Below are 18,732 nucleotides of genomic sequence, written 5' to 3' on the forward strand. Positions count from 1 at the left end.
ACTGAACAATCTCCAAAACATCTGAATATTTGTAAGCCTGAGAGCTCTTGATTATCTGAGAACTCAGAAACACCTTGGTCAAGTCTGCTCTGAGAGATGAAGTGGGCTGACCCACAGGGGCAGTGACCAGCGATACAGGGTCCAGTGCAAGCCCAGAGGCAGGATTTCCTGGAGAAGGCAGGATACAGCCTGCTTGGGGGGGAACAGGGCAGGACAAAGGTGTGAAGGGGGAAAGTTGCTTCTGAGGAGGTTACCTGCTGCTTGTTCTCCATTGGCAACAGGGGCACAGATGTCTGTGTTGATGGGTGCCCAGGGCTGGCTCACCAAGAAGCATCTGGGCTGGTGCTGGTGACTTCAGGATGCTGGTGTTTATCTGCTCTCTGGTTTTCTGATGGAGGGACGCTCCCTTAAAACTCCACTGTCATGGATGTGAACATTTGAAGCCATCTAGCCTCTCTGTTGGCATACCCGCAGATGCCTGAGGCACATTGGCTGGAAGAACCCATCACGGAAGGATACCCAGCAAGGACAGAGCAAATGACAGGAGGTGCGACTTTTTGAGATGGGGCCAGCCAGGCTGCTGAGAGCACCCACCATGCCATGCAGAGGTCAACAGGCATCATCCCTCCTTGCAGGCTTAAAATGGGCTACCTGGGGAGCTGTGGGCCACCCTCTGAGGGAAAAGCTTCTCCACAGGCATAGCCAGAGGCATTTCCTCACTGCCGTGGGAGGAAACCTGCCCCAGTGCCAGGAAAATAAACCCTGAGGGAAAAGCCTGAGACAAAAGGCACTTGCCTCAGACCAGGCCTGCGGCTCGCAGTGACTGTGTGTTCCCATGGGAGCCTGCTGCCACCCCAGGGAAAGGCTGCTGACCTCCCCACACTGCACAGAGGCAACCCGGCCACCAGTCCCAAATGCCAGGCAGTGGGCATGTTTACCAGCCAAGGGGTTCGTGGCCACCCGTCACCTGCCCAAAATGGCACTGCCCAGGGGGGAGAGCCGCCATGGGAGCACGTGACCGCCATGGCCGGGTGATGCCAGGAGCAGGCGGGAAAGATGAGGAGAAGCCCTGATTCCACAGCCGCTGAAGCCCACAAAAAGGATTAAAGGGCAGCCCCTGCCAACGGTAGTATCCCTCCTGCTTGGCCGGCTCTGCTCCAGGGAGCACGGACACCGAGGGTGACATGGCCCCGTGGGCCCTGGTACAGTTGCAGACCACAGAGCAGAAACTGCGGCATCACAGGCAAAACAGCTGGTCTTAAAGTTAGGGGTTTTTTTACCCTTTAGATCTTCTGCTTTTAATAACATCTTCTCCCCCCCCCCACCCCTTTTTATTTTTATAAAGATAAATGGGGTGTCACACGAATCACCTTGCAACCTCACATTTAGTAGCTGGATACAGTGCTAAAGCCCTGCAGAAATTAAAAAAAAAAAAGGTTCCTCCCTCGAATTACATGAAGATTTGTATGGAGGTGTGCCCCCGAGTCCTTGCCCTCCAGCCATCCAGGTGAGAGACCTGACGGGTACAGGTACAGCAGGGCTGCCTTGCAGCCCCTGCACCCAGCATTGCTGCTCAGTCAGGGCAAAATCTACTGGGTTTCATAGGCCAAGAGACTCCATAATCCAGTTAAATTGAAAAATATGAACTGTCATTAATACCAGGTAGTGTATTTACCCTGGAAACCTCAAAAGAGCTCTTCCAGTCTCTTGATGTGTTTCTCTTCCACAAAATCAAGAAGTTATTGTATGAAAATATATAAAAACTGGGGGAGGAGGGGAATGTATATTTGGGGAGCATGTGTTTGTTTTCACAATGCAGTGAAATTGCAATTCAAGTTACAGCTTATAGCAACCAGGGAAATATTAAGTCAGAAATTACTATTGCCTGCTTTTTAATGCCAAGGAAAAATCTCTTAGTGAACAAGGGCACTATAGGTGCAAAACCAGATCCACAATAATGGTTTATTGGGAGAGGAACGGTTTATACACAGTTGAAGGGAATCTGCCTCCTGCAGGAGAATGGTCAGCCAGCAACCCAACCTGTCACTGCACTGCGGGGAACTCCGCTGCACTGGGAAACATGCAGCTTTTCTTGCGAACAAGTGGCAAAAGCTCTCTCCAGTGCTCTCACTGCTCCTTAGAAGTGATCTGTCCGAGCCAGATACCAATTCTCAAAGCCCTTACCAAAGGAGCAAAATGTCAAGGTAGTGAGGAAGCCTAGGGTATTTTTATCCCTCCCCATCATTTCTCAGCCTTTGGCTAAATCAGATTGTCTAGAGTGATAAAAACCTAGCTTGTTTCTGAGATCTCAGAACTTTTTGCCTCCTGTGACATGAATCACAACTGGTTTTGCAGCAATAAGAAAGAAAAATTACTCCAGCTGTTCATTTTGATCCTTTTTTAATCATTTCAATCCTATGGGACTCTCAGGAAAGCTAATTGGAATTTCTCCTAGATTACTTATTTGTGAAATAAAAATACAGTTTGTGTAACACCTCATAATCACTCTTCTGTGAGTGGGAAAACAAAGAAATTATCCAACTTGTTAACTGTGAAGGAAGCATAGCAAGTCCTGGAACACAGAGAAGTCACCACTTGCCCTTTTTTAGCAGCTATAGCCATCTTACACAGACTCAGCGTGTGGTGTGTATGTGGGGAGCTGAACAGCCAGAAGAGGGTAGCATAAGTTAGTTAATAAACCTCATCTGTAAAGCAGAGCTGTTTTTGAGAGAAACACCTGCTTATATTTCTGGCTGTGAGGTAGAGAAACATAACATTGGGAAACTCATCACCAAGCTTTTGACAGCATGTGGAAAGGCAGATTTACAGTCAGAACTGAGAAGGATTAGAATCATAGCAGGCCACAGAACTTTTTGCACTCTGTTAGCTCCTGTTTGACCAATGGCTCTATTAATAAAAATGCACATCTAAAGAAACTTCACTACTTTGCTTTTAGGGGATAGTGGCACAAGTCAGTAAAACTAAGTGTTACTGAGTGCATCCTGGCACGTTGTCTTGCCTGCAGCGAATTTGAAAGGCCAGATGGGGAAGTCATGAAAACACATAACACTGAGAGCACCTTAAGGGGATGGTTCAGGGCTGAGGTAATAGAATATGAAACAGGAGCTTGCTGAGCTCACCAAACAGATGCACATTTGATGGCCTGAATGAAAATGTTCTCCTTGCTGCTGCCCCTAATGTCTACCCAAAATAAAATGCTGCTCCCAGAGCCTGTATGCAATAAACGAGTATTCACAAAGGAAACGTTACCGTATCTGGCAGAAGCAGAAACACCTCTGTAGAGACAACTGTTTGCAGGAGCTTTGGAGAATCCTTTTCTATATCTATGCTGAGGATTTCCTCTTTGAGGGCTATCTGTCCAGCCCCTATCAACGCTTGTGACTCTAAACACAACTGAATTGCTGCTGAGCATTTCGTTATAAAGAGACATATCTACATGAGTTGGCTTGCAATTTTTTCTTTACCCATACAAGAGATCAAATGGCAGCACTCTTCTCTGAGAAGTTGGTAGGGCTTGCCTGAGGAGGTACAAGAGAGGAAAAGGAAGACTGGGGGATGACTGTTAATTGCCTGGATCACACTAGTGGTTAGAAATCCTAGACAGGATCAGGCCTCCACTATGCTAGATGTGGTACACTCACATAGGATAGGAGTAGCTGTAGGCTGAAAAAGTGAGCTGAAACAGACAAAAGGTGAGAGTGGAAATAGGTACAAAGACGTGAAATACCATGCCCAAGAGCCTACAGGCAGTCACTGGCCAAAGAATACAACATTCCTTGTCCTGGCAACTTGCTTCTGGCAGACTGCTTTAAACTCCCTCAGAGGAGTTAGGTGAAAAAGACTGTGTGTGTGTTTACACCTTGGAAAGGCACTGAGGAGATAATACACCATTTATTCATATTTTATTTGTACACTGTTCCTGAAGCAAAGTGGAAATGCAAGCTGAATCTTTTTTTCTATAATTCTTTTCCCTCCACCGTTTCAAAAATAGCGCATATAGAAAACATTGGAACTTTTCATTTCAAAGATCATCACATCAGACAATAAATGCTATACCAGATGCCCTTCACCTGCTGCTACAATGCAGCCACTTTCTCAGCATGAGTGTGTCTGTTATCCCTGTAGCACACAAACAGCAAACAGGAGCTGAAGAAGGGAAGGGGACAGAGAATACTGTATACAGGTGGCATTAGGGTGTCAGACTAATTTCATTTCCTGAAGGGTTTAGTTTCAGGCATTGTGAAAACCCTCATGTGACAGATTCAGAAGTCTTTGAAGCAGCGCTGTCCCTTCAAATTCCTGATTGCAAATTTGCTCACAATTCCCTCTGAACTTGGCCATTTTTTTTACAGAAAAGACTTTTAAAATTACATGCAAATATGCAGCTACCTCATCTGCTTCACTCAGTCCCATGTCTCTGACCAGCTTTTATGCAAAGCAAAACTAACTATAAAGATTCTTTTTGGACATCATCCTGAATGACACAAAGTTTACAGTAATAACCAGTTCCCATAACATTTCCTGCCTTTGCATTATGCGTGTTGGCTTCCCTGGCACACAAGAGGTACGTTATGGAAAGTGATGTTTGATGAAGTCTGTTTTCTGCATACACATCCCTGCTCTGAGCTGCAATTCTAGGGGATCTTTTGCCATTTGTGTCAGTCCTGTTTGGCTGAGCTTCCCTCATGAGCTGCCTGTCCATTAAAAGGAGTGTGAGGATGTCCACGCGGAGTCAGCCAGTCTGGCTAGAGCCATTTCCCCTTGTGTTTCCATGCTGCCAGACACCGTTCCCTGCAGAGGGATTTGGACTGATGGTGCAGTGGGTAGGGGGACATTTCCCCTTAGAAACATGCTTGAAGGGCTGCTGTTCACCTCACTTCCTGGGTTGGCAACATTTACAGCACTGTTGTTCACTGTCCACAGGCAAGGATAGTGGCTGGAAAAAAAAAAAAAAAAGCAGTACATATTGAATGACTTAGTTCAAAGCCTTTTCCCCTGCACAAGACTTACCGCAGTAAAGTCAAGTGCGTTATCTGCTAAAAGGCAGCTACCAAATCAAGTTAGTAAACTAGATCAGCCTTGCAGATCTTAAATGAAAAACCACCAGTGACCACGAGACCCGGTGACCTTGGGGAGAGGCAGGGAGAGAAATGTACAAATACATGTGCAGTTTCAAGATTTAAAGCTCTTTTTTGTGAATGCTTATGAATTTTAAAGAATTGCAGATTATTTTCCTGGCACATAAATTAGAGAAGAAATATGTGCATTTATTTTGGGAAAAGAAGGGGAAATACTTGATAATTGATTGACACTCTAGTTCTAATTTACAGCCATTCCTAGAACTATTTACTACCCTATTAACAGTATTTTTTACAATAGAACATGAATTAGATTGTTACATCCCTGCATGGGAGTAGAATCCTAATTTCATGCAGGAGAATAGTGAGGAATATATAGAGAAAAATAGTTTGGCTTTAAAATGCACACAAATTGTAGATACCAGAGTCCTCTGTGGCTGTTCCAAGATTCTGGTTTTCAGCAATGCTGGGGAAAAACAAAGCTCCCATTGATTTCAGAACAGGAGATAATTAGCTTGTAGGAAAGATCTGTCCAGGAATCTCTAAGTTGGGCACTTAGGACGTTTCAAATCCTGGATGCCGATTAAAGCTTGGAACAAAGTGTGAATCACCAGAGCTGTCCTACAAGCCTCATTCCTCTGAACACCAGCAGTTTTCCTGTAACCTTACCTGGGTCCAGGGCTGGCAGCTCCCTTCGTGTGTGGCACGGAGAGCAAATTAGCATGTGGAGAGGATGGCAAAGTCCAGCTGTCATGTCCTGAGAATACCTGAAGATTATTGCTGGAGCTCTCCAACAAATTAACTCATTTTGGGGGAGGAAGAAAGCAACAAACAAATCCTCAGTGACTTTTGCAGAGACATTGTCTTAAGGCAACAGAACATGGGTAGGCCTGAGGAAGCAATCTGATTATGAGGTTCCTAACCATAGGTAAAAGGACAAATTTATTAAGAGAGTAGCATTGTAATTCCAGGTGTGATATATGAGAAGGTACAGCATGATAGACATAGGACATGCATTTCTGCAAATCTGACTGATAGCCTTTATATTAATGATAATTGCCATATGACTGGTAATGTTTTGATACAGGTTTCCTTATAACTTCAGCTTAAATATTTTCATTAAACAGGATGCCTTGCTAGATTATTAGCGAGCAGATTACTTTACTCTTGTTTCTGGACAGTTTCCTCTGATCAAAGTAAAATCAAATTCTGGAGCTCTGCACGCAGATCCAGAGAGTGAAAGGAACTCAGAAGACATTCTGGCAATACCAAAATGCCTTCATCTCAGGTCAGCTCCTACCATGTTCCTAAGGGCTGCTTCAAGTTGAGAGTGCAACTGCTTCATGGCATGACACTGAAAGAAGGCTTGCAATGCTCTGTTTGTGTAATTGGGAGATATAAGCAAGATCATTCCCTTTTATTTATAATTAAAAGTTTCCATGCACCCAGCTCTTTGTACCTCTTGTTTTACTGCCTTAAATATACTCTGTGTATGCAGGGTTCAATACAGATTGTTACAGAAACTCATCATGCTCTTTCCTAGTCTCAGCTCTTGCTTGTTTTAATGCTTATGCCAACCTAAAGCAAGCATCAGTCAGGCAGAGAGTGTCTGTTCCCTGAAAGGAAAGCAGCATTACAGTTGTACCTGCAGGTGAATGATTTCTCTGCATGTAGGAAGGTGGGTACGGAGCAGCCCGATGTCCTCGCAGTGCTGAATACCGCTCGCAGCTGTGGGGAGTGTGTGGAGCTGGCAGAGGCAAAGGTCCAGTGTACTGATAATTAGAGCTTCCTGATGCACACATTGTATCTGGGTTGGAAATCAACCAGCCACCCACTTAGAGGGAAAAGAGAGAAGAAAACTATTACTGCACTGAAACACTGCAATACGAGAAAGGAAGTAACCAGCCTTCTTGCAAAATCAGTGGTGCCTCAGAAATACCAAACAGATTCCAAGATACTGGTTTATGAAACAACTGGCAATCAAAAAAAAAAAAAACAAAAAAAAAACAAAAAAAAACACCCCCAAAAAAACCCCACCTAAACCCCAAAACCCAACTTCCAAAAAAACCCCAAACCACCAACCCTAAAAACAAGACCTGAAAACAACTAAAGGAAAATGTCACAAACATCAAAGAACAAACGAAAGGAAAACTGACTATCATTAAAACAAACATAGCCTCTGCTCCCCTCATTTTTTTTTAACCTGTTCACCAATGAAAGGTAATTTTGGGTGTGACAAAAATTTTCACAGTTACAAATGCAAAAAAAAAAAAAATGGGGAGAAAGCCCTAAAAAAGGCATAGATATCTTGATTCTAGATTCCTTTTAATACTGAAAAACTGAATCATAAGGAAAATGATCCCTCTGCAGAAGCAGTCACATTATTTCCTACTGTGAGGTTTCTTCAATCTTTTTTTTTCAAAATGTCCCTTTCCATGAACACAATTCAGGACTTGGAGAATGACTGGTATGATCCAGTTAAGCAAGTCCCAGGTTCCCAGCACTTCTATCACATCACAGAAAACTCCCAGCTGACATGGATAAAAACCTTACAGTGAGAATATGTCATATGTTGACCTTCAGAGACTGTTTCTGGAGCATCCTTTGGATGGTTTCTGAAAAGCAAAATACTTACTGGTAAAACCTCTCACTGAGAAATTACAAAAGAAAGTTAATAACAGAACTATTCACTTTAAAAATGGAAAAGTTAAAAAGGCAAAAAATCCATCTTCTTTAACTACTTGCTAGGCAGCAGTAGACCTTTCTGCAGTCTGACATAAAGGAAGCAGGAACTTATGTTTCGTGGCATACATAAAAACGTTCCTAAGTTTGTGCTGAATTTGGGGACTGAACCTGGAATTCTAAATCTGCCTGTGGGCACCGTTCCTGCTTGTGTCAACGGCCTCAGCCTGGCCTCCTGCCCAGCCTGGCAAGCCGGAGGCAGCATTCCCCCTCAGCGGCTGGAAACCCTGACACTGAGACCCAACAGCTTCTTACGTGGTGAGAGGAGTGGAAAGAAATACAGATTCTCCTGCAGACATGTGGGACACTTCACGTGTCAGAAGACATAGCAGATCCAGACAAAATTTATTAGCGATTATGGACTGGCATGCATCATTTGTATGCCCCACTGCATTGGCATGAATGACACAAGTAAATCTTTGAAAGGTGAACCACAATTTGTTTTTGATAGAAGCACCTCTAACATCTGTCGTGGTTTTGTTAGTGAGGGGGGCCTAAGGTGGCTGAACTACGACAACATCTTATATGGTTAGCACCTACAGGTTACTTTTGATGAACACATCATACTTTATCACACAGATTTAGTAATAGCAGTGTAGTTAGGTTACAGTTACAGTGCAAGTCCACTTCAGTTATGCTTTTTGACATCTGCAGTTAACTTTTATTCTCCCCAAGCTGTCAAATTATAGGATTCACTGGAGTGTAAGTACAATGTAGTGAACATACACGGTGTATAACATTACTGGGGAAGTTCATAGCATCTCATTTCAGGCTTCCTGTGTAGACAGTGCTAAGTCCTAGGATCCCCAAGAGGATATTCATCCACTTCAGACCCTATTGTAATAATTATATAGAGAGTCTCCCCACTGATGTCAGTGGAGTAACTGTGGATTTAAGACGGCAGAAACAGATTTAAGTTACATAATTTATCTTTCACATTGTGATGGCACAGTTTTAACCATATCAGCAGCAAAATGCTACTGAAGCAAAAAAAAAAAAGATTAACTCACCTTTCTTTCGCATCCAGGAAGGCTTTGGCAAAGGGATTATACTTGATTTTGAGAGCTGTTATCTTGAGTTTACAGAAAACAAGTCATGTTAGTGAAGGCAATTTGGAATAGAGACTTGACAAAATATCTTCCAGAATAATCTAAGTGGAACTGCCCTGGTTAGCCTAACAAAATATATCCCCACACATGATGTTTTCCAGGGCTGGTTAGGAGAGAGCTCTGCTCATTGCAGAGTGCTGTGTACTGATCAGTGCCACAGGCAGAACACCAGTTGGGGCAGCCTAATGGCATGGTCCAGTCTGGCAAATCCTGTGGGATGATGGACCCTTTCAAGAAGGTTTAAACACTGAATTTCTACCAAGTATGAATCAAATCTTCAGCAAGACTAGCTAAGGGATGTGGCACATGAGTTAGCAATTGTCACAATCCAAAACATCATTCAATTACGGTTTTGGGGTTAGGAAGAAATTTTCCCATGGAATGTTGCGCTGTTCTGCAAATGTATGTATTGTAAGGAGCCAGGGAGAGATAGGGTTGTCATTATAACTATCAGTCATTGCTGGAGAAAGATACTGGACTTGACTGTAGCTTTCTTTTTCCAGTAAGGCATTGGGATGCCACGAGAGATGGACCCGTCTGGAATAGCCATGGCAGGATGTTAAGCTAAACCTGGCTTAGTACTGCAGCCAGACACTAGATTAGACAATGTTCTACTGCAGAGAGAAGAGAGAGTATTAGATTGGATGGAGCATTACACTGCATGGGAGCAGTGGAGAAACAAGAAAAGGACCAGTCTGTCCATGCTGATCTTGTAGTTAAGAAGCTGTTAATATATCTCATCAATGGTGACCAAGAGCACAGTGTGGCATCTGCCTACCTCTTCATTTTGATAGGCAGTCACAGCTATGAACTGCGTCTCAGGGAAGGAGCAGTTCATCACCATCCGGTGGGGGCCTCCTACGCGAACTATGTGTACCTGGGGCTCATATTTATGCAGGGAGTTCAACATTATCTGCAGAAAACAAAAGAGAGAGACAGACCCCAATACAACTCTGGTATCCCACAGCTGCTCTTTCTCTCCGGCTCTACAATGAACCAGATGTCACTGCTAAACCTCCCAGTCAGTGATTACTGAGAGCAGAAGGGCAGGTGCCTTCCTCCCTTCTGATGAACCACAGGGCTGGACAGAATGAGACTTCACTGGACTTAGATGTAAAGCTTTCGATACAGCAGCATTAGTGAATGGCCTTCAAACCATTGGACTTCCCCTGCACTGGAGGCTGTTGAAACAGTTAAGGGGCAATCCCTGTCCTGCTTCTACTGTCTGAAAGATTCAGAATCACCATCACAGAAATCAGGGCCAGGAGGGAGCTGAGGCAGTCACCTAGTCATCTTTCTGGGCAAGATGAAGCATATCTAAACAAGCCTTGGTGGATGTCTCTGACATTAAAAGCTGTGAATAGCATTGATTCCACAATACACCTTCCTCAGGAAGTCTATTATATTGCTTAATTCTCTCTACTGCAAGAAAAAAAATATATATTTTTAAAAAAAAAAATCTGTCCTTTGGAATGTGCTGTGTGCATACATATATATATATATGGAAGAACACAGCCATTAGCATAGAGCACTGCTAGTCCGCTCTCACTTTCTAATAACACCACAGAAAGGGAAGCTGAAGTGCAGTGGGGACATGGTTTACCGTAACACCGTTGTCAAGAGTTGAAAACAAGAGGAGCTTCAGTCATTTGTTATTTAGTGACTTTTACTTAGTGACTTCTGTTTGGGCTCTGTTTCTCATGTGGCTTTTCCTCTTCTGCTTTCTAGTTTTTTCCTCTCCACTTCACCATATATACATATCATGTTCCCCTATTTTTTCTCCAGTGTCTCTTTGACCCTCCAAGTTGGTTTCCTGTAGCTTTTTTTACCCTCGTGCATACTTTTCTGAGGCCTTTGACTTTTCTCAGGTCCTGGATGCAGGACAAGAATTTGCAAATTCAAATCCCGTTCTATGCTCCACAGTAAATCTTTAGTGCTAGTTCCATGTGTGACTTAGGAAAAGCCAGGTCATCTTTCTTTTCTCCAGTCTGTAAAAATTGAGATAATTTCCTACCTAATTAGGGTACTAGGTTTATGAAGTAACCTCACAAACCTAATGGAAATAACAGATAGAGAACATGTAATATTTACATTTAAGAAATTGATTCTTGGCTGACTCCAATGTAGGAGTGTGGTACAAAACAAACAAGCAAACAAAAGGTCTTCTGCAACATTTTACCTTTAGATGCATCATCAAAAATAAAATACAGAACAAAAGTAATTTTCCTGTTTGCATTTTTAAGGGGTTCAAAGAGAAATTCACTTATTTCTGGTACATGTGGTTTCTTTCCAAAGGCCAAAGCTGATTCAATAGAATATTGATAATTATCATGATGCAGAAGCAGACATAGTAATTATTTCATTTAGGAGCAGCCTTTTATTCTGCTATCTGACTCCTGCCAACATTCCACTTACACCAAACAACATGGGGGAACACAACAAAAACCTAATACCTGTGACCATTTTTTCCCCCTTCTCTGAAGTCCTATGTAAAAATCCCCAGCACACAAGACCAACTCTGAAAAGCCCCCTGATGATTAAGTAAACCACAGCACTCTGTCTCTCTTAACATCAAGAAGTCCATTAAAATCTGAAAGCGCCAATTAAGGCCTGTTTATTCCTGTTTACATTTGGCCTCCAGAGAATAATTGGCATCTGTGGGTGAAGAGGCCTGTAAGGGCCTCTATAATTACATAAATGCACCCTTGATATTTCTTGATTGGTAGGTGCTTGCAATTGAAGCCAAGAGGTGTATGGGGAAACATCAGGCCATACCTGCCCACTCCCATTGAGCTTGTTGGTAAGTTTGACTTTGCTGAAGGAAATGGCAGCCTTCATCCAATGGGCCCCGAAGTTGGGAGAGTCTGGGTGGATGTAGACGCAGCTATGGTTTGGTGGCTCTGGTTTTCCAGCCGGCACCCATTCTCCATTGACGTACTTCCAGCGGTGGCCATCAGTTGGGGCGAAGTCCAACAGAAAGGAATACATAGCATTTGGGTCCAAGCCTGACACGCTGATCTTCAAAACAGGGAACATCCGCCTGACCAGGAAACAAAAAAAGGGAGATACCACCGGAAATTGGTTTTGAAAGACTCTCCTCAGTGTGTTTGAGATCAGGTGCTCATAGATTAGGTCAATGTGAGAAACATCCTCCCTTTCTCCATCTAGCTGAAAAGTCTCTTAAAGGTTAATCCTTTACTTTATTTTTGTATTATTTCATTCATTTGGAAAAAAGTGTGTTATCTCTAAAACTAGGGCACTAAGGTTTTGATCATGCCAAGAGTTATGAACATAATGAACTGTGTATAGTGTCAGCAGAGTCCACGGGATCTGGACATGCCAAATACATCCTTAGGTGTGGGACAAGAAGGCATGAGCAGGGTTGAACAGAATTGAAAGTGGCTGAGAAGGTGGAGCTGAACCACAGATTCTTTGCACTAACTGCCGAATCCTGTTACAAAGTGCAGTTCTTTGGTGTGTAGATTCCCCCGACATGCGCTCCCGTACTCTGTCCAGTGGCAGAGTCCCACTTTGACTCTGGATATATAGTCTGAAATCATCCTGTAATTAGGGCGTAATCTGAGCCAGGTACTCATCAGACTCCAGTTAGATTTATTGACCACGCGACTCTATACAAGAGGTTTTTCTCCCTTCCTTTGAAGGGACAGTCATATTCTATAATCTTTGTGTGCAAAGTCAGTCACTTCCCTCTGTCATTTCCCGTGGTCCTTGGGTTAATCCTCAACATCTCCCACTTAAATAATGGTTTCCAGGTAGCGCTATTTTAAATGCCTGAATAAATCTGCTACATTTTCCTTGTCTAAAAATACTTCTTTACTTTATCAGAGCTGTGTCAGGTTAGTCTGTCCTGACTTAAATTTAATAAAATGCCTTTTTATCTCATTTTCCATTGTCTTTCACATATTTCATTACTCTTTCCTTCAAAATACATCCTGAATTCTTGTTACAGGGATGTATTAAAAAGTCTGTAGTTAGCCGAAATGTGTTTTCTCCCTTTCTTAAGAGCAAGTATTCACATACTGTCCCACTACCATTACATAAATCTCCAGTTCGAGAAGTCCAGTTAAAATCCTTGCCATTAGACCTTGCACTCGGCACTTCTTCAGTAATTTGGTCCCATCCTTCCATATTCCCTGACCTCATCAGCTTGATCAGGTTCTTCTGCTTTTAGTTCCACCTTAGATGCAATGTTGTCCTTTACTAAGCTCTAAACGCCTGTCGTCCAGCCTTCCCACCATGTTGCACTTTTAAACCAGAAAGCCTGCTTTTGTTTAGTTTTGGGAAAAAATGCTCCTTTTGTGCTTAGCTTTTCTCAATCCCTTTTTAATTTTTTTTTCTGTTGTAAAGGAGATTTGCAGCAGTTCACAGCTCAACTTTCAGCAGTTTTCTGTCTGTCACAGTACTTGTGGTCCATACCACGCAGCTTTGAATTGGCATCTCAGCACCTGAAAGTCTGCCTCAACGGAGTTAGTAGTGCTCAAATAATTTCAGGAACTGGGAAAAATTTGTGGTCAGCAGAAGAGGAGTCTCCCAACAAAGGTATCCTATTCATTAAGTTTCTTAGCTTGTCAAGGAATACACGTCATTACTGTGAAGGGTTATTATAGCTGTTATGTATCACCTCCTACATTCTTCTTACATGAGTAAGAAGCCCCCTGCCCCAGACACCTCCGTGCTGACCTCTCCTGGCAACTGTCATTTTGCCACACCACATTTTTATGCACAGGCCAACGAATCTTCAAGCTCTCTTTCTCCACCAGTACAGAGAGACTGGTCACACCAAGCAACAACAGCAATCGCCTGAGGTCTGTGGCCATGGGGCTAAGGTAAGGTAGCTCTCCAGGCTTAGTTAGGTTGAGTGCAAGATGTCCAAAATACACAAGAAGGGAACTGAAACTCCAGGCTCTCTCAAGGGACACCAAAAATCTCTGCCCCTGCAGCCATACTCTCCAGTCCAATCCCTACTATGGATTGCTGACAATCTCCTATGACATCCCATTCACCACCTACCTTTCTGAACACCTTTGTATCATTCTTGCTGTATACATTCAGCACATTCTGCTGACAGGAGAAGATAGGATTTGAGAAATTTGAGACTTTTCATCTAATGCAAATACTTGGTGATGTAGGGCCACTGAAACATTGAGAAAGATATATTGAACTGTGATGTTTCTAAATAAAGAGAAGCTTAGTCAATAATTCATATGCTACATTTAGTGTGTCTTTCTGACCAGGATGCACCAGCTATCAAACTGGGATGTGATAAAAAGTATGGATGCGTTGCTTCCTGCACCCCCCACATGTCCTACAATCAGTCTTCAAAGTAACACAGCTATTTAGCTGAAATTGAAGTGGAGGGGAAAATTAATCCATATGAAAACTGAATTTCACTAGATTTCTCAAAACTATTAGTGTTTGTTGTTGTTAGATTGTCAATTCCTCTACCCACAAATGCAGACTTCTCTGCCTTTCTACTCGAGAGGCTTGAGTTTACCCCCAGAAAACCTATAGAGTAATGCCAGAAGATAATATGGTCACCATCAACTCTGACCTCCCGTATCACAGAGATTATAGCACTTCCCTATGTAAACCTGCTTCACACAGTTAATCCCGCCCTCACTTGGACCAGCATGTCTTGACTGTACAGATTCTAACGATGGAAAACTTATCATCTCACTTGTTCTGCTGATTAAGTGGCTTTACTGTTAAAATCACATGTGTCTGTCTTTTAGCATGGCAAATAATGATTTCTCCAAATTTGTTTCAGTCAGAATGTTTGTTTCAGTGGTCAGGTAGGTACACACGTGACCCCCATTAATGCAATAGCTGAGCACATCAGCCTCCTCATTTTATTTAGAGCAGATCTGCTACAATTACTTCACAGTACAGAACTTGAGCGGGAAGATGTTTGATGTCAAACTTGAATGTGTAGTAACTAGTAAAGTTGCTTTAGCGTTTAAGCCTGGAGAGGGTTTCTTTCCCCCCACTCACATTTGCCTGCATTGATCCACTGTGGATTCTCCCCATACGCAAAGGGGAACAGTGGCACCTTCCTGCCTCCAGGCAATAGCGTGGATTGCAAGGTCTCAGGATACTGCATAGCTAATATGGTACAAACACTGAAAGAGAAAACCTGCTTAATCTGTAAAAAAGAGCATTTGGTATTGAAATGCCTATTGAATACGATAAATCTGAGTAAAATAGGAGACTGATTCCCACCGTATCAGCTGCACCCACTGGGATGTATTTTTTGATATAGCATGTGGTTTAATTTCACTGATGTCTGTCCTGTTCAGAATATATCTATCTACCTTCCCTGTGTACCTGGGCACATTGCTATGGCAGGTGATTATTATAACAAAATACGATACAGCAACGGAGACATATTTATATATTAACACTGAAGGTGGTCCATCTCATTATGACATTTTGGGACCCTCAGTTCCAATTAGAGATGACTACAGTAGACAGAATTGTGCATGCTAGAATTTGACACTTGGGGATCACGAATCAATCAGTTTCATTCTCTGGGATGCTCCTATATCAGGTTTGGGTTTAATTTCTGAATTTTGCTACAAGGCGTCCGCACAAACTGTCTTAGCTTTTTTGGTGCACTGATGTGTTTTTTATGGAAGTTCTTTCAGAAATGCAAGAGATCCTTTTTCATAGTCCCTGGTGCTATGGCATCTTTGTTAAAAGGATTTATGCAGATGACAATGTGACATACTTTTATAATTTTTTATTTCGAGTTTGCTGTAGTTTGGTCATAAAGAACCTATTCCTGCCGCTGCTGACATTACTAGAGCTGTCACTAGCTGTAGGAAAAATAGGATCAAGCTGATAAGGAGTGTATAAGTTAGAATAAAGAAAAATAACGCAGCTTGCACAATGAAATAAAAAGTAACCAGGCATATTCAAATAACAAAAGATTCCCTTATCACCGTCATAAAAAGATTTTATCTGTGCACTCACCTAGACATTTTAGAGAGAACTAGTATCACCATGCAATCATTATTTAAAGTAGCTGAGAGGAAAGAAACTGAAAAAAAACCTACCAGTAAGGTGCGATTCTTTGTACCGATTTAATTAATTTGAGGCAAATCTATCTTACCTCATTTTTGGTCACTTAAGCTGCTACGGAGTCGGTTTAAGGTGCTGTACACTAAGTGGAAGTTCACTCACAAGTTTGTTGTAGCCTAAGAGCAGTTTTTAAAGCAATTTAAATGAAGCAAAAGCAGCTTCTGGGTGTAAAGCAAATCTCAGCAGAAGATTTCTATCCCTGTAGGTTATTAGAAGGAATCAGAATGGCAATAGGCAGTGTTACACCAAAAGCTGATATTTTGGGAAAGTAGTGTTCTCTCATGAGAATAACCTTGCTGAGCCAACAGACTAGATGTTTCCTTTTAACTGCTTTCACCTGTGTCCCTTGGCAGGCTACAGTCAACAGCAATATCGTCCACACATTCTGCTAAATCAAAGTCTGCAAAATTAATAAAAGTCACACCACATGAATAAATCTTTCTCTCCGTCTCTTAATTCCTCTCTCCTATGCGGATCTCCTGAGAGGTCTGGCAAAAGAAACGTGTGCGTTTTGCAGAGGTGGGGGGACACAGACACAGCAGAGGGGTGACAAGAGTAGGTTAAATAAAAACCGTAGTACGACTGTACCGGCGAACCTTATTCTAGTAGCTGCCTGTCTGTTGTGGCTGAACTGTTTTCAGCCCAGCGCAGAGTAGAACCTCTCTGGAGAGCCTCCCTCAAGCCAGTGTCTGATTCAGAACTGGTAACCTTCTCGCCAGGTTTTGCACTTTTTTCAGATGCCTTTCTGTGTTCCCCAAGTAGTATGGTATGTGATCTATTTACATCACAACATTTTGTCTTTCTAAAACTGTGTGTGTTAACCAACATCCCGCACTTGTTTCTAAGGGCACCAGCAACAACTACGGAGCAATACAATTGTGAGACCAGGCAATCCAGACTGCACATAAAAATGCCACGTAGGACACAGTTTTATTGTGCCCTTTTCTAGTACAGACTGTTAATACCCAAGGTCAGAGAGACAGGAACTGCAGCTGAGGATAACCACCAATCTGCTCCTGTACAGTAATTTGAGGTCTACGAGTAAGGACTTGCTAATACAGGCTGATGATTATTAGTATACAAAGTTGTTCAAAAGGTTTTGAGAGGTACCATCTATTAAGTTGAAAAAGTTCCCTTTTTGTACACAACCTCAAGTCAGTCAATATATTTCTCCAACATGTTTCACAAGCAGGAATAAAGGGTGGCAGGAGTGGTTTAGCAGTAACCAAAAAGGAGCAGGGACACCCCGTTCCATTCATATGCTGGTTTTAGGGGGCTGCGAGGCTGCAGGGATAAAACTGTTATGTGCCATCGCAGTTCTTTCGAGTCTGTACACTCAGTTTATTATTACATCTCTTAAATCCCCCTGGCTGTCATCGACACTTAGCCCACAGTGCTGAGCAGATCACTCACCTGCCATTCTTGGTCACGATCATCTCATTAGTGACTTCCCTGAATCTCTGCCAGAGCGTCGCATCCTCTAAGACAACCTGGAGCTGTTTCTCAGTGGGGTCGCCTTTGTCTCTCCCAGCCCGGAGTTCGCTCTCCACTACGCTGAGTAGCCTGGAGACGGTGCAGTCGCTGGGCTTTTTGCAGCCCAGGTCTGCCATGACGACTTTCCTGCCAGAAACTTCAGGGGGCTGTTAAAAGACAAAAATAATGAGCTAAAACAAAAAAAAAAAAAACCCCAAAAAGTCAGTTCATTGGGCACAGCCTGACAAACATGCTCTCCTCACTCTTTTGCCACTGACTAGCTCTTTCCCCTGGAAGTCCCAATGGGCAGTGACACCAGCGTGTGGAGGTTTACGCACGCACTCCACACAAAAAGAGGACTATCTCCTAATTACCTGTCAGACGGTCAGGTGGGTGGCAGGCTGATGACTCAATTGGCTGCCTTGAAAGAAGAGTCCTCCATCCAAATTAGCATGCTTTTATCTTTTTTCAACCTGAAGTGGGTCTAATTGTTCTGCTTGAGAACCAGGTTTCCATTAATGAAAATTGTTTCATTTCCAGATTGAAACAATGCATGGAAATTGCGTTCATGCTGATGCGGACTCTAACTGAAGGAGCTGGTAACAGTCAAGATAGTTATGCAGAGAAGGTAGTCTTAAAATATTTTCATCAGACATGTTGAACAAATGTATTAACCTTGTTCCTTTAAGTTCCTAAATCAAAACGTAAAAGTAACAAACCCTTCTGCACTCAGGCTTCAATGCACAAGGAGAAGATAGCATTTCTACACTCCACCGTTAATGCCTATTGTGTCCATCCATTGGTCCAACTCTCATTCACAAAACCCCTGCAGCACCTTACAAGCAGCTGAACTTTCCTCTGGCTGCATTTCCATGGACAGCCTCATGCTTCTGGGGCTAGGTTTGAGCCTAACTGCCCGAGGCCTGCCATGGCTGACCCGCTCAAGGTCCATCTCATACAATGCTCCCTCAGCATCCCTAAACCTGGCATTTCCTCTCGCCTCAGGCTGAGACCTTCTCTGACAAGCCTAGTCCAAGCACACATACCCTCCACAAAGAAGCCACCATTTTACTGACAAGTCCAACAGTTTCAGCACTCAGCCATGCATATGGGAGACCTGGGTTCAGTTCCATGCTACCAAGGGTTAAGTGGAGGCCACGTGAATACCGATGACCCAAAACACTGGACTTTGGCACATAACAAGGCAT

General features: G+C 43.0%; 1 protein-coding gene across 1 annotated transcript; it reads right to left on the minus strand.

Annotated features, from left to right (window-relative positions):
* Positions 1 to 4,026: 4,026 nt before the first annotated feature.
* TBX19 (T-box transcription factor 19) lies at positions 4,027 to 17,665 on the minus strand. The gene is made up of 8 exons (XM_086761614.1): positions 17,465 to 17,665; positions 11,726 to 11,990; positions 9,729 to 9,863; positions 8,852 to 8,913; positions 7,653 to 7,714; positions 6,745 to 6,933; positions 5,769 to 5,901; positions 4,027 to 4,957 (listed from the first exon to the last, which is right to left on the minus strand). Exons 1-8 carry the CDS (start codon positions 17,659 to 17,661, stop codon positions 4,723 to 4,725), a joined length of 1,278 nt encoding a protein of 425 aa, XP_086617740.1. The 5' UTR covers positions 17,662 to 17,665; the 3' UTR covers positions 4,027 to 4,722.
* Between the last annotated feature and the right edge of the window lie 1,067 nt (positions 17,666 to 18,732).

This window comes from Chlamydotis macqueenii, chromosome 1, assembly GCF_036417535.1.
Source record: "Chlamydotis macqueenii isolate bChlMac1 chromosome 1, bChlMac1.mat, whole genome shotgun sequence".
Lineage (NCBI taxonomy): Eukaryota > Metazoa > Chordata > Aves > Otidiformes > Otididae > Chlamydotis > Chlamydotis macqueenii.